The sequence below is a fragment of the Ammospiza caudacuta genome, chromosome 6 (assembly GCF_027887145.1).
Source record: "Ammospiza caudacuta isolate bAmmCau1 chromosome 6, bAmmCau1.pri, whole genome shotgun sequence".
Taxonomy (NCBI): domain Eukaryota; kingdom Metazoa; phylum Chordata; class Aves; order Passeriformes; family Passerellidae; genus Ammospiza; species Ammospiza caudacuta.
In genome coordinates this window covers 21447018-21462201 of record NC_080598.1, presented here as the reverse complement: position 1 = coordinate 21462201, position 15184 = coordinate 21447018, and the positions used below count along the sequence as shown (strand labels likewise).

At 54.1% G+C, this 15184-nt stretch overlaps 2 protein-coding genes across 7 annotated transcripts; one reads left to right on the top strand and one right to left on the bottom strand.

Moving 5' to 3' along the window:
- Positions 1–402: 402 nt before the first annotated feature.
- Positions 403–8258, top strand: LOC131558966 (malignant fibrous histiocytoma-amplified sequence 1-like). The gene is given in 11 exon segments (XM_058807121.1): positions 403–455; positions 1404–2283; positions 2901–3192; positions 3613–3799; positions 4717–4907; positions 5008–5495; positions 6662–6819; positions 7313–7472; positions 7917–7987; positions 8088–8179; positions 8181–8258. Coding segments are annotated over 11 exon segments (2616 nt in total). The 5' UTR covers positions 403–436.
- A 498-nt stretch (positions 8259–8756) lies between these two features.
- IRF7 (interferon regulatory factor 7) lies at positions 8757–12470 on the bottom strand. Of its 6 annotated transcripts, none has more exons than XM_058807115.1 (11): positions 12362–12470; positions 12126–12288; positions 11724–11886; positions 11560–11642; positions 11357–11402; positions 11147–11251; positions 10876–11073; positions 10636–10767; positions 10110–10481; positions 9831–9949; positions 8757–9136 (listed from the first exon to the last, which is right to left on the bottom strand). In XM_058807115.1, exons 1-11 carry the CDS (start codon positions 12382–12384, stop codon positions 8990–8992), a joined length of 1551 nt encoding a protein of 516 aa, XP_058663098.1. In that variant the 5' UTR covers positions 12385–12470; the 3' UTR covers positions 8757–8989. The 6 variants fall into 6 exon arrangements, with proteins under 6 accessions (XP_058663098.1, XP_058663099.1, XP_058663100.1 ...); XM_058807116.1 differs by having other exon boundaries at positions 10636–10761; XM_058807117.1 differs by having other exon boundaries at positions 10876–11058.
- Positions 12471–15184: the final 2714 nt, after the last annotated feature.

The following is a 15184-nucleotide window of genomic DNA, read 5'->3' as shown; positions in this document are numbered from 1 at the left end:
TTTTCCCCTTTCTGACTGGCCCTCTTGGATCAGATGCTATTACCTGTTTAAGGGAAGAAATCTTATTTATTCAATACATGCAGTAGTTTGGTAACAGTATAACCTCTTTTTAGGTTTCATTCCTGTGGAAGTGTGATGATGCCAAAAGCTTGTTCAGCACAGGCAGGGAGGGATGCTGCACCAGCAATTTGACTCAGGACCTACTCTGCCACCATGGTTGTCCCATAGGTGACCTCCAGTACTGCTTTTGGGACATAACCCTGGCCCTGCCATCTGGCCAGGAAATGTTCAGGTTCTTGGGAGCTGCTCTGAGGTTGGATGGAGAAAGAGGGTGGGGTTCTCTGGCCGAGCTGGGGGAGGCGGGAGCGGCACCAGAGGAGGAAGTGAAAGGGGGAGGCGAGCGCCGGGAGGATCCTGCTGGGGCCACGCTGCAGTCATGGCCCAGCCCAGAGCCTGTGAGTAGCTGCCCTGGCTCTTCACTGCTCAGTGGTGGTGGGAGTTCTTTGGCTTGTCCCTGAGGGAGAGACTGGGCGTGTGGGAGAGGGTGAAGGCTTGCTTTCCTGCTGGGCTTGGAGCATATCCCACGTTTTAGTGGTGATGCTGAGAAGTGATGAGTCAGTCCTGAACTGGGTGCATTGCATAAGGGGATGCCATGCTTGGCGTCATGGGAGGAAGTGAAAAAGGGAGAGGAAAGCAAATCTAACCATGTTTTGCTCTGGTATCGTGTGATCCCCATCCCATTGACGCTCTCCTCACCTGCAAATCTCTCTTCCCTAAACACTCTCTGTCTGGGGACATTCACAGTCCTGCCTGTGTTCCTTGTCTGTTGGGGAACCCCAGCATCCCTGTGTTCTTTGCCCAGTCTCCCAGGGCTGGGAGCATCCCTGCAGGGAATCACAGCATCGTCTGGAGGGGGCAGGATGTGACAGAGGAAGTGTCTGAACTCGCTGGCCCTGGCCTCAGTGCATCCCCATAGCTGTGGTCGAGCTATGGGCTGGGCGCGAGTTATTTGGGGAGCAGCTGTCCTGATGTTGGCTCTGCCCCCGCAGCCCACTGCTGGGATTAGAAAACCCAGTTTTGGGGCAGATGCATCTGTGGCTGCAGCTCTTGCAGGGCTCAAAGCATGAGAGCAAATCTGTTAATGTGACACTTGGGCTGCAGGTCAACATCTGGTGGGAACTGTTCTTGCATCTTCAGTTCCAGCCAAGATGTTCAGCTTCAGTTCCTCTCTTGAGAGGACACAGAAGCTGTTCAAGCAGTAATTGTGGTTGCTGTTCAACCAGCTCATCTGCTTTTCCTTGCTGGCCAAAATTATCCCAAAATCATGCAAAAAAAGAAAAAATGGTCTGCAATTCCAAAGGTCAAAGTCTCTTTTAACCACCTTCTCTGTCCCACATGTCCAGGTCAGGAGCAGGAGGACAGATTGCATGAAGTGAATCTCTCTACCCAGAGGCTGCGTGTTCTCCCTCCCTCAGTCCTGAGCAATTCCATGCTGGAGAGCCTTGACCTCGACAGGAACAAGCTCAGGAGCATCACTGGCATTTCTAAGCTTTGCAACCTCAAGAAGCTGATACTGTCCAAGAATGAGTTTGTGGACTTTCCCAATGAAATCCAGAGCCTGGTCTGTTTGGAGAGGCTTGAGCTGAATCAGAACCAAATCCGGATCATCCCAGAAGGGGTTTTCTCCCATCTTCCCAGGCTTAAGCACCTGCGGCTGAACAACAACCGTCTGTGTGCCCTCCCCAGGGACCTGGCAGCTTGTGGGGGCAGCCTCCAGTACCTGAACATCTCCAACAACCTGTTCCGCACCTTCCCGCAGCCCGTCCTGCAGCTGGCACGCTTACAGGAGCTCCATGTGCAGAACAACGCCCTCCGTCAGCTCCCCAGGGAGCTCTTCCAGGGACAGTCCCTGAAGACGTTTAAGGCCAGCAGGAACCCTCTCCGCGAGCCGCCCAGTGAAGTGTGTGCTGGTGGCATTCGGCAGATCCGGAATTACTTCAACCAGCTTCAGCATGGTTCGGGGCAGGAGGACAAGAGGGTCAAGACCATGTTCCTGGGGGCCTCGCTGGCAGGGAAGTCCACCATCTGCAGGAGCCTGAAGCAAGGGCGATCCAAACTGGTGCCCAAGGACGAGCGAACAGTTGGGATAGAGATCAGTGAGTTCCAGATTGAGGACTTCACATTTCTCTTCTGGGATTTTGCTGGCCAGCTGGAATACTACATGACTCACCATGTGTTCATCACCCCACAGGCGCTCGTCATCCTCGTCATCAATCTTCACATGTAAGTGCTGAGCTGGTTTGGATTCCCGGTAGAGTGGGAAAACTAAAAAGGAGCTGGCAAAACTTTGTATTGCACAAATTCACACCATTTCCACTGGACCTTGAGGCGTGGTCTTCTCACCATTTGGCATAGCTGGTTCTCTCTCTCCCCATTTTTGCAGATCAACCTTTTAATCCACCAGCTCTGTCATCACCTTGCCAAAGGCATCTGTTTGGAAGGGTTAAAATAAGTATCAAGTCCTTATGTGACAGCTGAACCTCATCTAAGTGGACTTGCTTTCTGCAAGAAGCAAATTCCTGTGATCCCTTCTGTATCATGTGGTGTTCCCTGAACATGGAGGGAGTATGGGGCTTGGGTTTGGAGCTACAGAGGGATGCTCTTGTCCACAGCAGGGTTTGGCTCTGCTATACCCCATAGCTTAAGGATGGGGAACTGAAAGATGAGCTTGGATACAGCCCATGTCTATGGGCTGTATCTCAGATTCTGAGATCTGAGCTCTTGTCCAAGTGAGCTCCTGGGACAGGAGAGTGTGTGGTCAGGCCTGTACTGGTGGAAGTTGGTTGGAGATCCAGAGGGTGAGATGTGAATTTGGGATTTTCTTTTTCTCCTTTCCCCAGGTACCAAACTAATGACAAAACTTTCAAGGAGCTCGTTGGTTTCTGGATCAACAACCTGTCCATGCGAGTCCCAAACTCAGTAGTGCTTCCTGTGGGAACCCATGTGGACTGCTGCCAGGAGCAGGAGGTAGCAGAGAAGACACATGACATCATGGCCAGGATCACAGCCATGCTGGCAGAGAGAAAAAGCAACCTTGCTCACTTCATCGACAACCTGGAGGGCAGTGAGGACCCCAAGTTTTATGTGGACCAGTGGGAGAGGCTGAAGGAGATGGAGAGCTGCATGTTAACCGTAGGGCTGAGATTATCCTGGGCTCTGGCTGGCTGAGGTCACCCTGCTGTCTCTGGCAGCCCAGTGTGCTACTGGCTAAGGGGACCTGGTGCAATTGCATCAGGCCACTGCTGCAGCCCCTCCCCAGGCTGGGGTGAACGTGGTAACCCCTGGCTGTGACCTGCAGGGTCCTTGTCCTTGTAGGTGATGGGCATCTCCTCCTGTGGCTTGTAGCAAGTGCCTGAGGAGGAGTGTGAGGGGTGACCAGGTGATTTTCAGGAACTGCTCTAGAACAGAGGTGTGAAGGAAGTGCCTCTGAAGCTGAGCCAGTGGCTTCTCTCACCCTGGTGACCTCATGGGCCTTAGGTCCTTCCTTTACCTCACAGGCTGAAAAACTCCTCTGGGTGTGCTTTTGTCAGGTATATGCTTCCTCTTTTCCAGATCTTAAACTTCGTTGCTGTCAACTGCACGGATCACCGTGCCATCAGGAAGCTCGAGGCCACTATTTTGAAGCATGTGAGGAACGAGGAGCTCTTCCCGGAGGTTGTCCGAGTGCTGCCGCCCGTCTACCGGCAGGTGGAAGCTGCCATCGCGGATATTGCAGGGAGCGAGGAGGTGGCAGACCACGGTGAGCGCTCTGTCACATCTGCCACGCCTTTCTGGGAGGAGCTTCTGTCCCGTGCCTGGGACGGGCTCTCTCCAGGGCTGTCCTGAATTGGGGATGGGCTCCCCAGTGCTTGCTGCACCCTCTGGCCCTGTCTGTGTGGCAGTGGGGTCACTGCTGAAGACCTTGCAGTGTTCATGCTGAGCACGCCTCACAGGTCTGGTGTCTTGCTTTCCAGTGATGTTTTTCGTTACCTTTTCCCTGTAAAAGCAATTAAAAGCATCTTGCAGGAAGGAACTCCACAGCTTTAATGCAATGTGGTTTTCAAATCTACATCCTGCTAACCTCATTTAATGGCCTCTACGCTTGCCTAGACCTTTTTTCCATGTGTCTTGTGACTTAGCAGAGCAAGCAGGCAGCTCCAGCCCCTTGCTTTTACAGCTAAAGCAGGTACTAATTCCACCTGTGACATTTATTAATTATTTCCCAGTGACATCTCTGGCCCCTCTGGCCACTGTAAGATTATAGAACAAGGAGGAAATGCTTTCCTTTTGTGGACATAAGTCAGATTTTTTTGCCTCTCTACATTGCTGAATGGCACTCTGAGGTTTAACTGGCAGTCTGGGGTTTTCTGGCTAGAAACAAACTTGCTTCCTCAAACAGTAATAGGGAAAAAAAAAACAGTATTAGCTTTGTTTTTCAGAAAGTCCTGGCAGGTTGTTCCCACTGCTGAGGCAAGGCAAAGTTGTTGGAGCTTCAGGGTGTCAGCTGGACAGCTGAGGAGAGGCAGAACATTTTTGGTCACAGTCACCAAGCACACTGATCCCAGCTACTTCCCCAGGGATAGCATAGGTGACATGGGTGTTTGGTGGCATCTGAAGCATCTGCCTTGGAATGCTGTGTCTAATAGATGCATGCTGAGCTCCTGCATCTCCCTCTAGGCATGATGGACCTCCAGTACCTGCTCAGCAAACTCTCCCAGAGTGAGAACTTGGCCAGCCTGAGCAGAGAGCTCCTCCAGGACATCTTGCGGTACCTCCACCGCATCGGGCTCATCGTGTGGTATGAGGAAATCAAGCACTTGGAAAGCACCGTCTTCCTCCAGCCTACATTTCTAATAACCATGTTCAAGGTGAGAGTGGGGATCGGGACCATCTCTGTAGAGCCCAAGTTCTGCAGCTTTGCTGGGCTCCTCTCACTGCCACCTTGTCTCTCCTTCTCTTCCCATGCAGCTCCTGGTGCGGCACCAGCTCGTCCAGCAGCTGGAGAGCATCTCTTTGGAGACGCTGATCGGGGAACACGCCACCATCAGAGACAGGGCCAACTGGGTGTGGACCTTCAAGTCCAAGGCAATGCTGTGCCACCAGGCTGTGCGTGCCTTGGTGAAGCACCAGCTCTGTTCGGAAGGCATGCGGGATGTCTTTGAGGAAATCATGGGACCCAGGCCTCACAGAGGGAGAGGGAAGCTCTTCAGCCTCCTGGAGCACTTTGAGCTCTGCATGGAGGTGAAGCACACTGAGGCACTCAACCCACAGGCCGGGGAGTTTGTGCCTGGGAAGCCATGGGAGACAACACAGAGCCAAGGCAAGTCCTGGTACTTGTTCCCAACCTATCTGAACCAGACAGAGGAAGTGTCTGAGGTCTGGGGAGGAGATCACTCCGAGGACCTCCACATCCGTGCCTACTTCTCACCTGAAATACCTGAGGGCTTCTTCCAGAGGTAAGCACTGGTTTCTGGCCATCAGTGAGGTGGTGGGATTGAGTTTGCTTGGTGCAGTGCCAGGATGACTCTCAGCAAGTCCTTGGCTCTTGAGACTGTGTCTGCTGAGGCCTGAGGCTGGGAGTCAAGATACCAGGCTGGCTGCTCAGCTGTGCCTCACACGTGTAGGGCCCTGGGTGAACCCCTTGTGATGTTCACTGCCTGGCTGTGAGCAAAGGCCACACTCCTTCTGGTTCCCCTTTCATCTCAAGGGGTGTTTGGCTAATCTGTGTCCATCCAGGCAGGCAGAGGTCTCACAGTCTCACCCAAGAATGTTCCAGTTTCTATGGGTGTTGGAATTGTACCAGATTTTGGAACTTGTCCTGGTTTTCTGGACTTGTGTCTAGAGTTTTATCTGATGGTGTTGTGGTTAAACCCCAACTGGCAACCAAATACCACAGAGCCACTCACTCACTCTCGCCAGCTGGACTAGGAGATAATCAGAAAAGTAAGAAAACTCATGGGTTGAGATAAAGACAGTTTAATAGTTGAAATAAATTATTATAATAACAGTAATAGCAGTAATAATATTGTAATGAAAAGGAAATCAGCAAAGAGAGAAATTAAACCCAAGAAGAACAGGTGATACAAATAAAAAACAATTGCTCAGCACTAACCAACTCATGCCCAGCCTGTTCCCAAGCAATGGTCCCCCAGCCAGCTCTCCCCCAGGTTTATATGCTGAGTGTGATGCCACTCCATATGGGATATCCCTTTGGTCATTTGGGGTCAGCTGTCCTGGCTGTCCCCTCCCAGCTCCCTCACTGGCAGGGCAGCCTGAGGACCTAAAAACCCTTGATTTGATGTAAGCCCTGCTCAGCAGCAACTAAAACATCAGTGTGTTATCTACATAATTCTTGTCCTAAATCCAAAGCATGGCACTGTACTGGCTGTTAGGAAGAAAATTACAGAATCACAGACAAAACCAGGACAAGATGGCCAACTCTGGGAGGATCTCTTGGTTTAAGAGGCTGTTTCTGCTGCTTGAGCTTTCAGTAGGGGAAGGTCCTCACTTGGTGTCTGTTCTTACTGAAACTTGGTTCATATTTTCAAGTCCCTCCAGTTCTTCCAGCATTAGGGATAAGCTAGGAGAAAAGTGATGAAAGCCATGGGCAATTTCCTTGTAGGTTCCTGGTGAAAGCTTGCTCCTTCTATTCCACACACTGGGTGGCCAAGGTGACCTGCCTGCTTGTATGCAATGGCAAACCTCTGCTGATCAAAGAGAATAACCAGAGGGCCTACAGCTACCTGGAGCTCCGCAGCAGAAAGCCATCAGAAAGGACAGGTAAGATCCTGATCCGTATTTCATGACTCCCAACCCCATGTGTCTCCTTAGCTCTGCTCCTGCCACCTCCAACCCTATGGGAAGTGTCCCAGGAGGCCTCTGCCACATGCCCTAACCTGGCCTGGGTCCACCAGCAGTCCACTTAAAGGTTTCCCATTTATCCATGGAATTTTGTTCAGGACTCTTCTAGAGATATCACATGAAAGTGGAATGCCAAGTTTTCATACTCATCATGAAGCAAATGGGTTGTCCTTCCCCAGAAGGCCCCAGCAGTGAACAGTCTAAGGCTGGATCTTCTAGTGATAAGCAAAAGGGGCCACCCAAGTTGGGGAGCTCTTCCAATGTATCATTAAATTCCTTATGGATGTTTGGTTAACTGGGGATGGAGCCAGTCTGACAGTTGAGGCTGTGGGTTGTGTGGGTCACCACAGAATGTCCTGGGCTGCTGTGGCTGGAGGCTGTAAGAAAGAGACATTCTCTTTTTGCCTGGAAGGGTTCCAGTTTGCCTGGGATTTCCTCGTGGCAGTTGTGCTCATCACCCAGAAGCTCGCTGAGGAGTGGCCGGGGCTGCACGTGTGTGTGAAGTCTCCCTGCCGAACGTCCGGCTGCCCCGCAGAGTTCCTCTGGCCAGACATGGATGGCACAGGTGCCATGTACGTACGCACTGTGCCCTCCCGGCAAGGCTGGGACCCAGTGGTCACTACTGCAATGCTGGTGAGCCTGGTCAGCTTCTAAAAGACACGTGAAATTAATCATGAAACTCACCAGGCACCACAGTGCCCTTCTCCCAACCATAGCAGCTCGTGTCCCATGTGGTGTTCACACTTACTGGTGTGGGAAATTGGAGCATGGAGGGAAAGGTGAAGAAGCTGAGACTCTGGGGCTCAGGCACCTAATGCTCACTCTGGACATGTCCCTGTTTCATGAGGAGCTGAAGGTGCTCAGGCACCTGGGAGGGCAGCAGCTGTCCCACCAACAGCTGCACCTCAGGTCAGGGTGGGAAGAGCAAACCTATTCCATTAGCCTTGGCATCACATTCCATGGGAAGTGCTGAGAGCAGCTCCTGCTGCTTCTTTCCTGGGCTTTTTCCTCCACAGGACAAAGGAAGACGTTAAAACCTGCGGGACGTGTGGGCACCGCTTTGGTGCAGAGCTGCTCCTGCCCAAAGGTGAGCCCAGTGTCCCGAGTTTGTGCCACAGCTGTGCTAAGGGGAAAGAGGGCTGAGGGTTTCATGGGGCTAAGGGGCTAAGGGTGCCCCATTCCCACAGTACCCAGGCCACTGGAGGAGCTCCCAGCACAGCCCTCTGCTCACTATTACGTGACAAGCTACGGAACCACCACCTTTGGGCCCAGCAGCATCCTCGGTCACTCGGCAGGTAAGGACACTGCTACCCCTCCTTGCCCAGGGACCAACAGTGATGGCCAGGCTCCTGAAATGAGGGGGTGCAGTTGCCTGCAGCCTGGGGAGGGCACACCCCATCTTCAGGCAGCCCTCTGGTTTCCACACTCCTCCCTGAGATGCCACCCCCTCTGCACCACTGAGCTGGTGGTCTGGGTGTTCCATGTTGTACTTACTGCCTTATTTTTCCAGAACATCTCCAGTGAGTAACTCTGGGCGGTGCTCAATGAAGAATTACTTTTGTTCAGCCCAGGCCAAGCTGTCCTCAACACATTCTGCTTGTGAGTTATGTTTGCAGCCTTTATGCAGGAGAATAAATGCATTGATAAATGCATCCCTTCACACTGGGAAGTCACCTCATCCACTCAAATTTAAGGGGAAGAAGGTGCTGATAAAGCTCTCTGATACCAGCCCACCCCTGCCAGCAGGGACTTTGCTGAGACAAGGCTGGGCACGGGCTCCCATGGTTTTGGGGGTAGAAGGGGGTGGTGAAGATTTCAGACTGATAGCAGAGGCAGATATCCAGGCAAGAGAGAACTACATTTCTATATATATTTTTTTTAACTTGGAAAAAATAAGAAAATACATCTGTAAATTACCACACTCCACAGAAACACCCACTAGAAGCTGACAGAGAGGAAAAGGAATGTGTGAGCTCCAGGACTGGTCACTGAAGTCGTCCTCAGGTTGGGGGGTGCTGGTTTGCAGAGCCTGGCATGCCCAGTGGTCCTGCTGCCCGTGCCAGGGCCATGGGGAGCGGGGCAGGAGGGCTCAGCCCAGCTGCATGTTGTACTGCTCGATGAGCTCCATGAGGTCGAAGGAGTTGGAGAGCTGCAGACTGATGGTGCGGCTGTCCAAGGAGGAGGCTCCCTCCTGCAGCACCTGCTCGTACCAGTACTCACAGAACTTGGGCACCAGCTGCAGCAGCAAAACATCGGGGTTAGGGGCAGCTGCCTGATATAGCTGCAAAACCTGCATGACCCTCTCCTCCTGGAGGGAGAAGATGTCTGGGGCACCCTTTGAATGCCCCAACCTGTGAGGGTCCCTGTCCCTGGGCAGCTGCCTTCCACACCATCCCACCCAGACCCTGAGTGCTCTCTGGCCCATTCTCCACCCATGTTTTCCCTGGTCCCCAAGGGTTCCCACCCTGGTCATGCAGCCCCTCATGGCACCAAGGGTCTCCCTCCCCTGTCATTCAATTCCCCCACCTCTTTCAGCCCCCAAGGTACCCCCACCTTGGGTATCCAGATGTCCATCTGCTCCAGATCCTGAGAGCTCCCAAATCTCCATCTCCACTGCACACTGAGGGCCTCCCTCCTTGTGCACCCAAGAACTCGCCTCCCCTGGCCCCTGAGGCTCCCCCTGCCCAGTCCCTGAGGAAACTCCATCACCTCTCTATCACCTAGGAGTCCCCATCCCTGGGCACCCAGAATCCCACCTGCCTCAGTCCCCAGGGGTCCCTCTTCAGGCACCCAGTCCCTCCATCTCCCACCCAACTCGACCTCAAGGGTCCCCCTCCTCAGGCACCCAGAGTCCCAGCTCCCCTGGCCTCCATGAGTCTCTCCCCTTCCCTGGGCAGCAGTGGGATAGTGGTGGGTTTTGGCTACTGCACCTTGACCAGGATGAGCTTGGACTCCTTAGGCTTGGCATTGGAGAAGGCCTGCCCAAAGCAGAGGTAGATGGTGAAGTCAGGGGATCGCCGCCTTTGGCCGTTGCGGAAGTCCCTCAGCTCTGTGAGGCAAAACAGGGCTCAGCTTTGCGGTGAGCCTGGGGGCACAGAGGGGCTGGGAGGGTTTGGATGCTTGTAACATGCTGGGGCTGGCTCCCATGAGCCCCAAACCAGGCTGGGCAGGTAAAAACACACGGGGAACTACGTGACACCCCTACACACCTATGCAAAACTCATTGAAGTCAAAGATGGGCGTTTCCTGGTCCCGGCAGAGCAGGTTGGGTGGGGGCTCCTCGCCCCCCTCGAGCTGCCGGGACAAGGCCCAGAACACCTTGCACTTCTCCCGGCGGGTGGCAAAGACCTTGGGGGCACGTAGCTCCAGCTGCAGCCCCGCGATGGCCAGCAGCTCCTCGGTGATGCGCCGCTGCTTGCGGTCGGGCAGGCCGGCGGGGCTGGGGAAGTGCACCACGTGCCAGGGCCACGGCTGGCTGGGGTGCTGGTATGTCAGCAGGCAGCGGCTGCCCTTCACCACCTCCCGGTGGAGCTCCTTCCCCCGGTAGTAGATGGTGACATCCAGGATGGACATGATGTCATCTGCACCAGGAAGTGATCAGCAGCTGCATCCTCCAAACTGAAACGTTCCCCTTCCCCAAAGCACCCCCCAAGCATATTTACTGCTAATAACTGTTAATAACTGTTAATTACTCTTAATAATAATTTATGGCTATTAATAATTGATAACCTTCACCTGTGTTATCCACCAGCAGCTGTGGCTGTGGCACGGGGCTGGCGGTGGGCACGAACACTGTCGCCTCTGCTGCGTACTGCATGGGGACCGTGCCCTCCGTCAGGTGGCACAGCGGTGGCATGGCCCCTGCAGCTGGAGATGAGCAGCACTGTATCACCATTCCAGATGCCACCCTGGCCTGTTCCCACCCCATTATGGCATTCCCACAGCCAGGGCCAGATCCTGTCCCACGGCACCCACCTGTCTCCTCTGGTGGTATGAGGCCCATTGGTTGGTAGGTGTCCAAGGTGGGTTGCTCCACCGTGGGCACCCACTGTGGAAATGTCGTGGGAGGGAAGCAGCTGTTCTGGCTGGTGTCTGTGTAAGGCTGGAGCAGGGTGTCCTGGTGAGGCTGGAGCACAATGTCCTGGTGGGGAGTGTCCCCTGCAGGGAAACCACCTGTGAGAAGGTGCTGGGATCACTCACCCAGGCAGTCACCAACCCTGCACCCCACGAGCAGAGCTGGTCTCACCTGCGGGCACCCAGGATGGGGCCAGCGAGTCAAGGTCACGGGGAGAGATGTCACACTGCTGCAGCAGCTCCTCCAGAATCGAGAGCTCTATGGGGTCAGTGCTTCCTGAGGGGGAGCACAGTGGGTAGGATGTCTCACAGCCACAAAATCACTCCCAGCTGAGCCTAGTGGGTGTCCTCCCGCAAAAAAGATTGTGGGACTAGTGCTTACCTGGGACAGCAATGGCTGAGGCCATGTCTTGGGGGTGGAGCTCCAGCTGGAAAGGGAAGGAGAATGGAATCTTACCGCTGTGGTTGCCAGGCACCCAGCCTCCCCCAGCCCACATTTTGGCCAGGTGCTGGGCTGCAGCTTAGGAGCAATGCTTGTCGAGTGGCAGCAGGGACCTCCCCGGCCTGCTGTGCCCAGCCAGCTACCTGCAGCTGCTGTTGTGCTGCCTTCTGGTCCACCACAGGGTTGGGGATGTTGGAATCTCCGTCCTTGCTGTCCTGGAGGGTGGCTGAAAGGAGAGCACCAGGAATGGGAGGCCCTGAGATAGCCCACCCCATCCAACACAGCCCCTCCATGGGGCGAGGCTCACCTGAGACAATGGAGAAGACCTTGTGGGGGTCATCACCACGCTTGGAATGGTCCTGTTCCAGCTTGAACAAGTGGGTGCTGCTCAGGGCACAGCGGAAGTTGGTCTTCCACTTGGCCGGGTCCTCAGAGCCTTCTTCATACCGCCCACTGACCTTTGCCCAGCCCTGGGGGTGCAGGGAGGGGAACGTGGGGTCCCTGGCTCCATGGCTCCATGAGAAGGGAGGTTTCCAGGGATGACTGGTCTTCCCCCATCTCCCCAGCTCCCACCTTGAAGACCTCAGCTTGCTGCTGGTCACCATCCTACCCCACACACCTCGAAGACCCTGAGGCTGCTGCTGGCGACCCCCACCCCGCCCACCTTGAGGATCTCCACGTCCCTGCTGGCGACACTCATGCCACCCACCTTGAAGACCTCCAGGTCGCTGCTGGTGATGTCCTTCCTGGCGTTGTGCTTCCAGGGGACACGGAAGATGGTGTGGGCAGAGTCGATCCAGCGCAGTCCCCGGTAGCACCCGCTGTTGATGGCGTTCAGCAGCCACTGTCCGAACCGCAGCTTCTGGGCTTCCCTGCGGGCGGGGACCGTCACCGGGGGGAACCGGGGCCACCCGGGGCGGGCCGGGGGTCCTGGGCGCCGCTTACCCCTCCTTCTCCTGCGCTGCCATAGTGCCGGGTCCGCAGAGCCGCCGTGCCGTGCCGTGCCGTATCTGCCGGGTGGTGACCTCGGCGCTGGGGGCGGCCGCCTCTTTCCCGATCCTTTATCCGCCCCTCCCGTTTTCCTGGAAATCACGTGTCCCTTCCGAAAGTGAAAGTGCCGCCGCTCCCGGTGGGGCGGAGCCGCCGCTGCCGGAGGTGCCCGAGCGATGCCCCGGCCCCGGCCATGGCCGCGTCGCTGCGCACCCGGCGCACGGCCCTGCCCAGAGTATCTCTAATTAAAATTAATAAACCGGACCTAAAGCTGAGCGTGGGAATCCCGCAGCGCGGGGGGTCGGCCGCACCCGCTCCAGCCGGGGCTTCCCGGAGCTGGAAACCCCCGGGCCGTGTCCAGATGTTTATTTTAATCCTTCTTCTCCCTACTGCTTTGGCTTGCCCGCCAAGGCCGTGTTGCCAAAAATGACAAACCAACAAAGGCCAAAGTGCGGCGGGCAGCGCTCGGCACCGAGGCAGAGGCGAAGCAGCCCATGGCCCCGACAGGATGGGGGTCAAGGGCAGCAGGCAGCGACCGCCCGGCTCTTCCCTGAGCCCTTTGAGCTCTGTGGGGAGCAGCAAAAACAACCCAAACTCCCCGAGAGGTTCCTTACTCAAGGACCAGGAAGGGGTGGAGGGGCCAGTGGGGCTGAAGCGTGGGACTGCAGCCTTTTCCCCAATGTGCAGCTTGTTTTTGACGAAATTTCTTTTCCCAGAAACTCCCTACTGCCTACTAGGCACTCTGCATGGTTTTCCAGAACACTGCCTGTTGTTTCCCAGGAAATTCCCCACTTCCTTCCTAAAAAATCCTCCCTTGCTCTCCAGGAAATTTCCCAGTTGCTTTGCAGGCTATTTCCTCCTTGTTTCCTGGGAAATGTCATTGTTGCTTTCTAGAATCCTCCATCCCTGCCTATGATTTTTCCCTCTCCTTAGGGGATGGATCTCCATTCCTTTCCTGGGAAACTTCCACATGACTGTTACTCCCTGGTGAGAGGAAAGCTCATGTGTTTACAAACAATTTGCTGGGTGCAGGTTGGGTGTTAATGTCTTTTAAATGTGTCCCAATGTCTCTGCTGACTTTGGGCAGCAGGTGTGTAGCAAAGTTCAGGCTGATCTGCTCCTGAAATAGACAAGGGTCTGAACTTTAGGGTAAAATGGTAGGTTCAAGGTGGGATAGGTGGGAGGTGGCTCTGGAAGGCTGAACCTTCCTGGTGCCTCAGCCAATGGGGAAAGGGAGGGGCAGCAGGCGGCCGGGGGTTCAGGATAAAAGGAGGGTGCCCCCTCCAAAACCTCCAGAGGAAATGCCACAGGTGAGTGGCCTGGTGGAGTTTCTCGCTTTATTCGAATAAAATTGAAGAACTCCTCTGCCTCCTTTTTGGAGAGAAAAAACCTCTAGTGTTTGTGGATTTTCCTCACACTGGAAGCAAGAAATTATTTCCCAAGAAGTATCATTCATCCTTTCCAGGCAATTCCCCTTTTGCACCACCAATTCCTCCTTTGCATTCTGGGAAATTTCCCCTCTTGGAAGTGTCACTGTTACTTTCTTACACAATGTCACTTCTGTTTTTCAGGAATTTCCCAGGTATTTGAGGGAATTTCCTCCTTGCTTTCATGGAATTTCCCTCCTTTTATTTCTAGGCTATCCCCCCTATAGCCTTGTAGGAAATTCCCCCATTGCTTTCTAGAAATTCCCCAAATATTTCCCCCTTTGTTTTCAAGGACTTGCCCCTAGTTCTCACATGGAAATTCCTACATTGTCTTACAGAAATTGTCTTGTCCCTTTTGTTATCCAGGATATTCAGCTTTCTAGGATGGTTTCCTTTTGTGCTCCAGGAATTCTCCCCTTGGTTGCCAGGATTTTTCCTTTTATTTTTCAGGAATTTTCCCCCAGGGTTTTAGGAAATTTCATCCTTCTGTTGCAGGAAATTCCATAAGCCAGAACTGGCTTGAGCACCTGAACCCAGGAGAGGGGCATTCAGCAGATCCAGCAAAATGTATTTAAAGGCAGTGAGCACCATGAAACCCAAAGAGGAGCCAGGAGAGCCAGGTGAGGGTGGGAGCAGGGGACAAGGCTGACATGGACGAGGTAAGGCTGGAAAGGGCCCGGGTGGGAGGAGGGAGCCTCTGCCAGTGGGAAGAACAAGGAGTGGTGCTGGCTGCTGGCTCCTTCCCCAGGGACAAGCAGCACCTGCAGGGAGGGGAGCAGAGGTGTGTTTATTTACTTTCATTCCTCAATGCTGCAATCAGTGCAGAGTGGTTTCAGTTAATAAGTGATTAATTCAATTGATGGGAATTCTCCCATTTAATTTTTTTTTTTTTTTTTTTGCAAGCAGGACCCTGCCTGCCTGGAGAGGGGGGTACCTGTCCCGCACAGCCACAGCTGTTATCCTCTGCCACTTCCCTAAGTCCTGCTGGCTCAGGGACATGTCCAGGAAGCCAAAAATCAGCCTCATTTAGGCCACCAGCTCCTGCACAGTGGAAGAAGAGCTGGAGATTTCAGGAGAAAGAGTCAGTTTTACAAAGAAGTTTTTAAAAGCATCCTGAAGGACAAGGAGAGCTTTCCCTGAATCTTAGCCCTTCACTGCACCAAATTTTCCTCCAAACTTAACCCCACTATACAAACCTGCACCCACACACATTCCTGAAGCCACAAGTCACCCATTTTCCAGGACATTCCTTGCAGGAAGAAGGGCAAGCTGAAACCCCACAAGTTTTATCATCAGGGTCTCTTTTGGGGACCCTCCCTGTAAATCAAAAAGCAGCCAGGAATGGGGCAGC

Coding starts and splice junctions, on each gene's coding strand:
- IRF7 (XM_058807115.1), bottom strand. CDS start 12,384: ATGGCAGCGCAGGAGAAGGAGGG. Junction 11,887..12,125: donor GCGACCTGGAGGTCTTCAAG/GTGGGTGGCATG, acceptor CTGCACCCCCAG/GGCTGGGCAAAGGTCAGTGG. Junction 11,252..11,356: donor CTCAGCCATTGCTGTCCCAG/GTAAGCACTAGT, acceptor GCTCCCCCTCAG/GAAGCACTGACCCCATAGAG.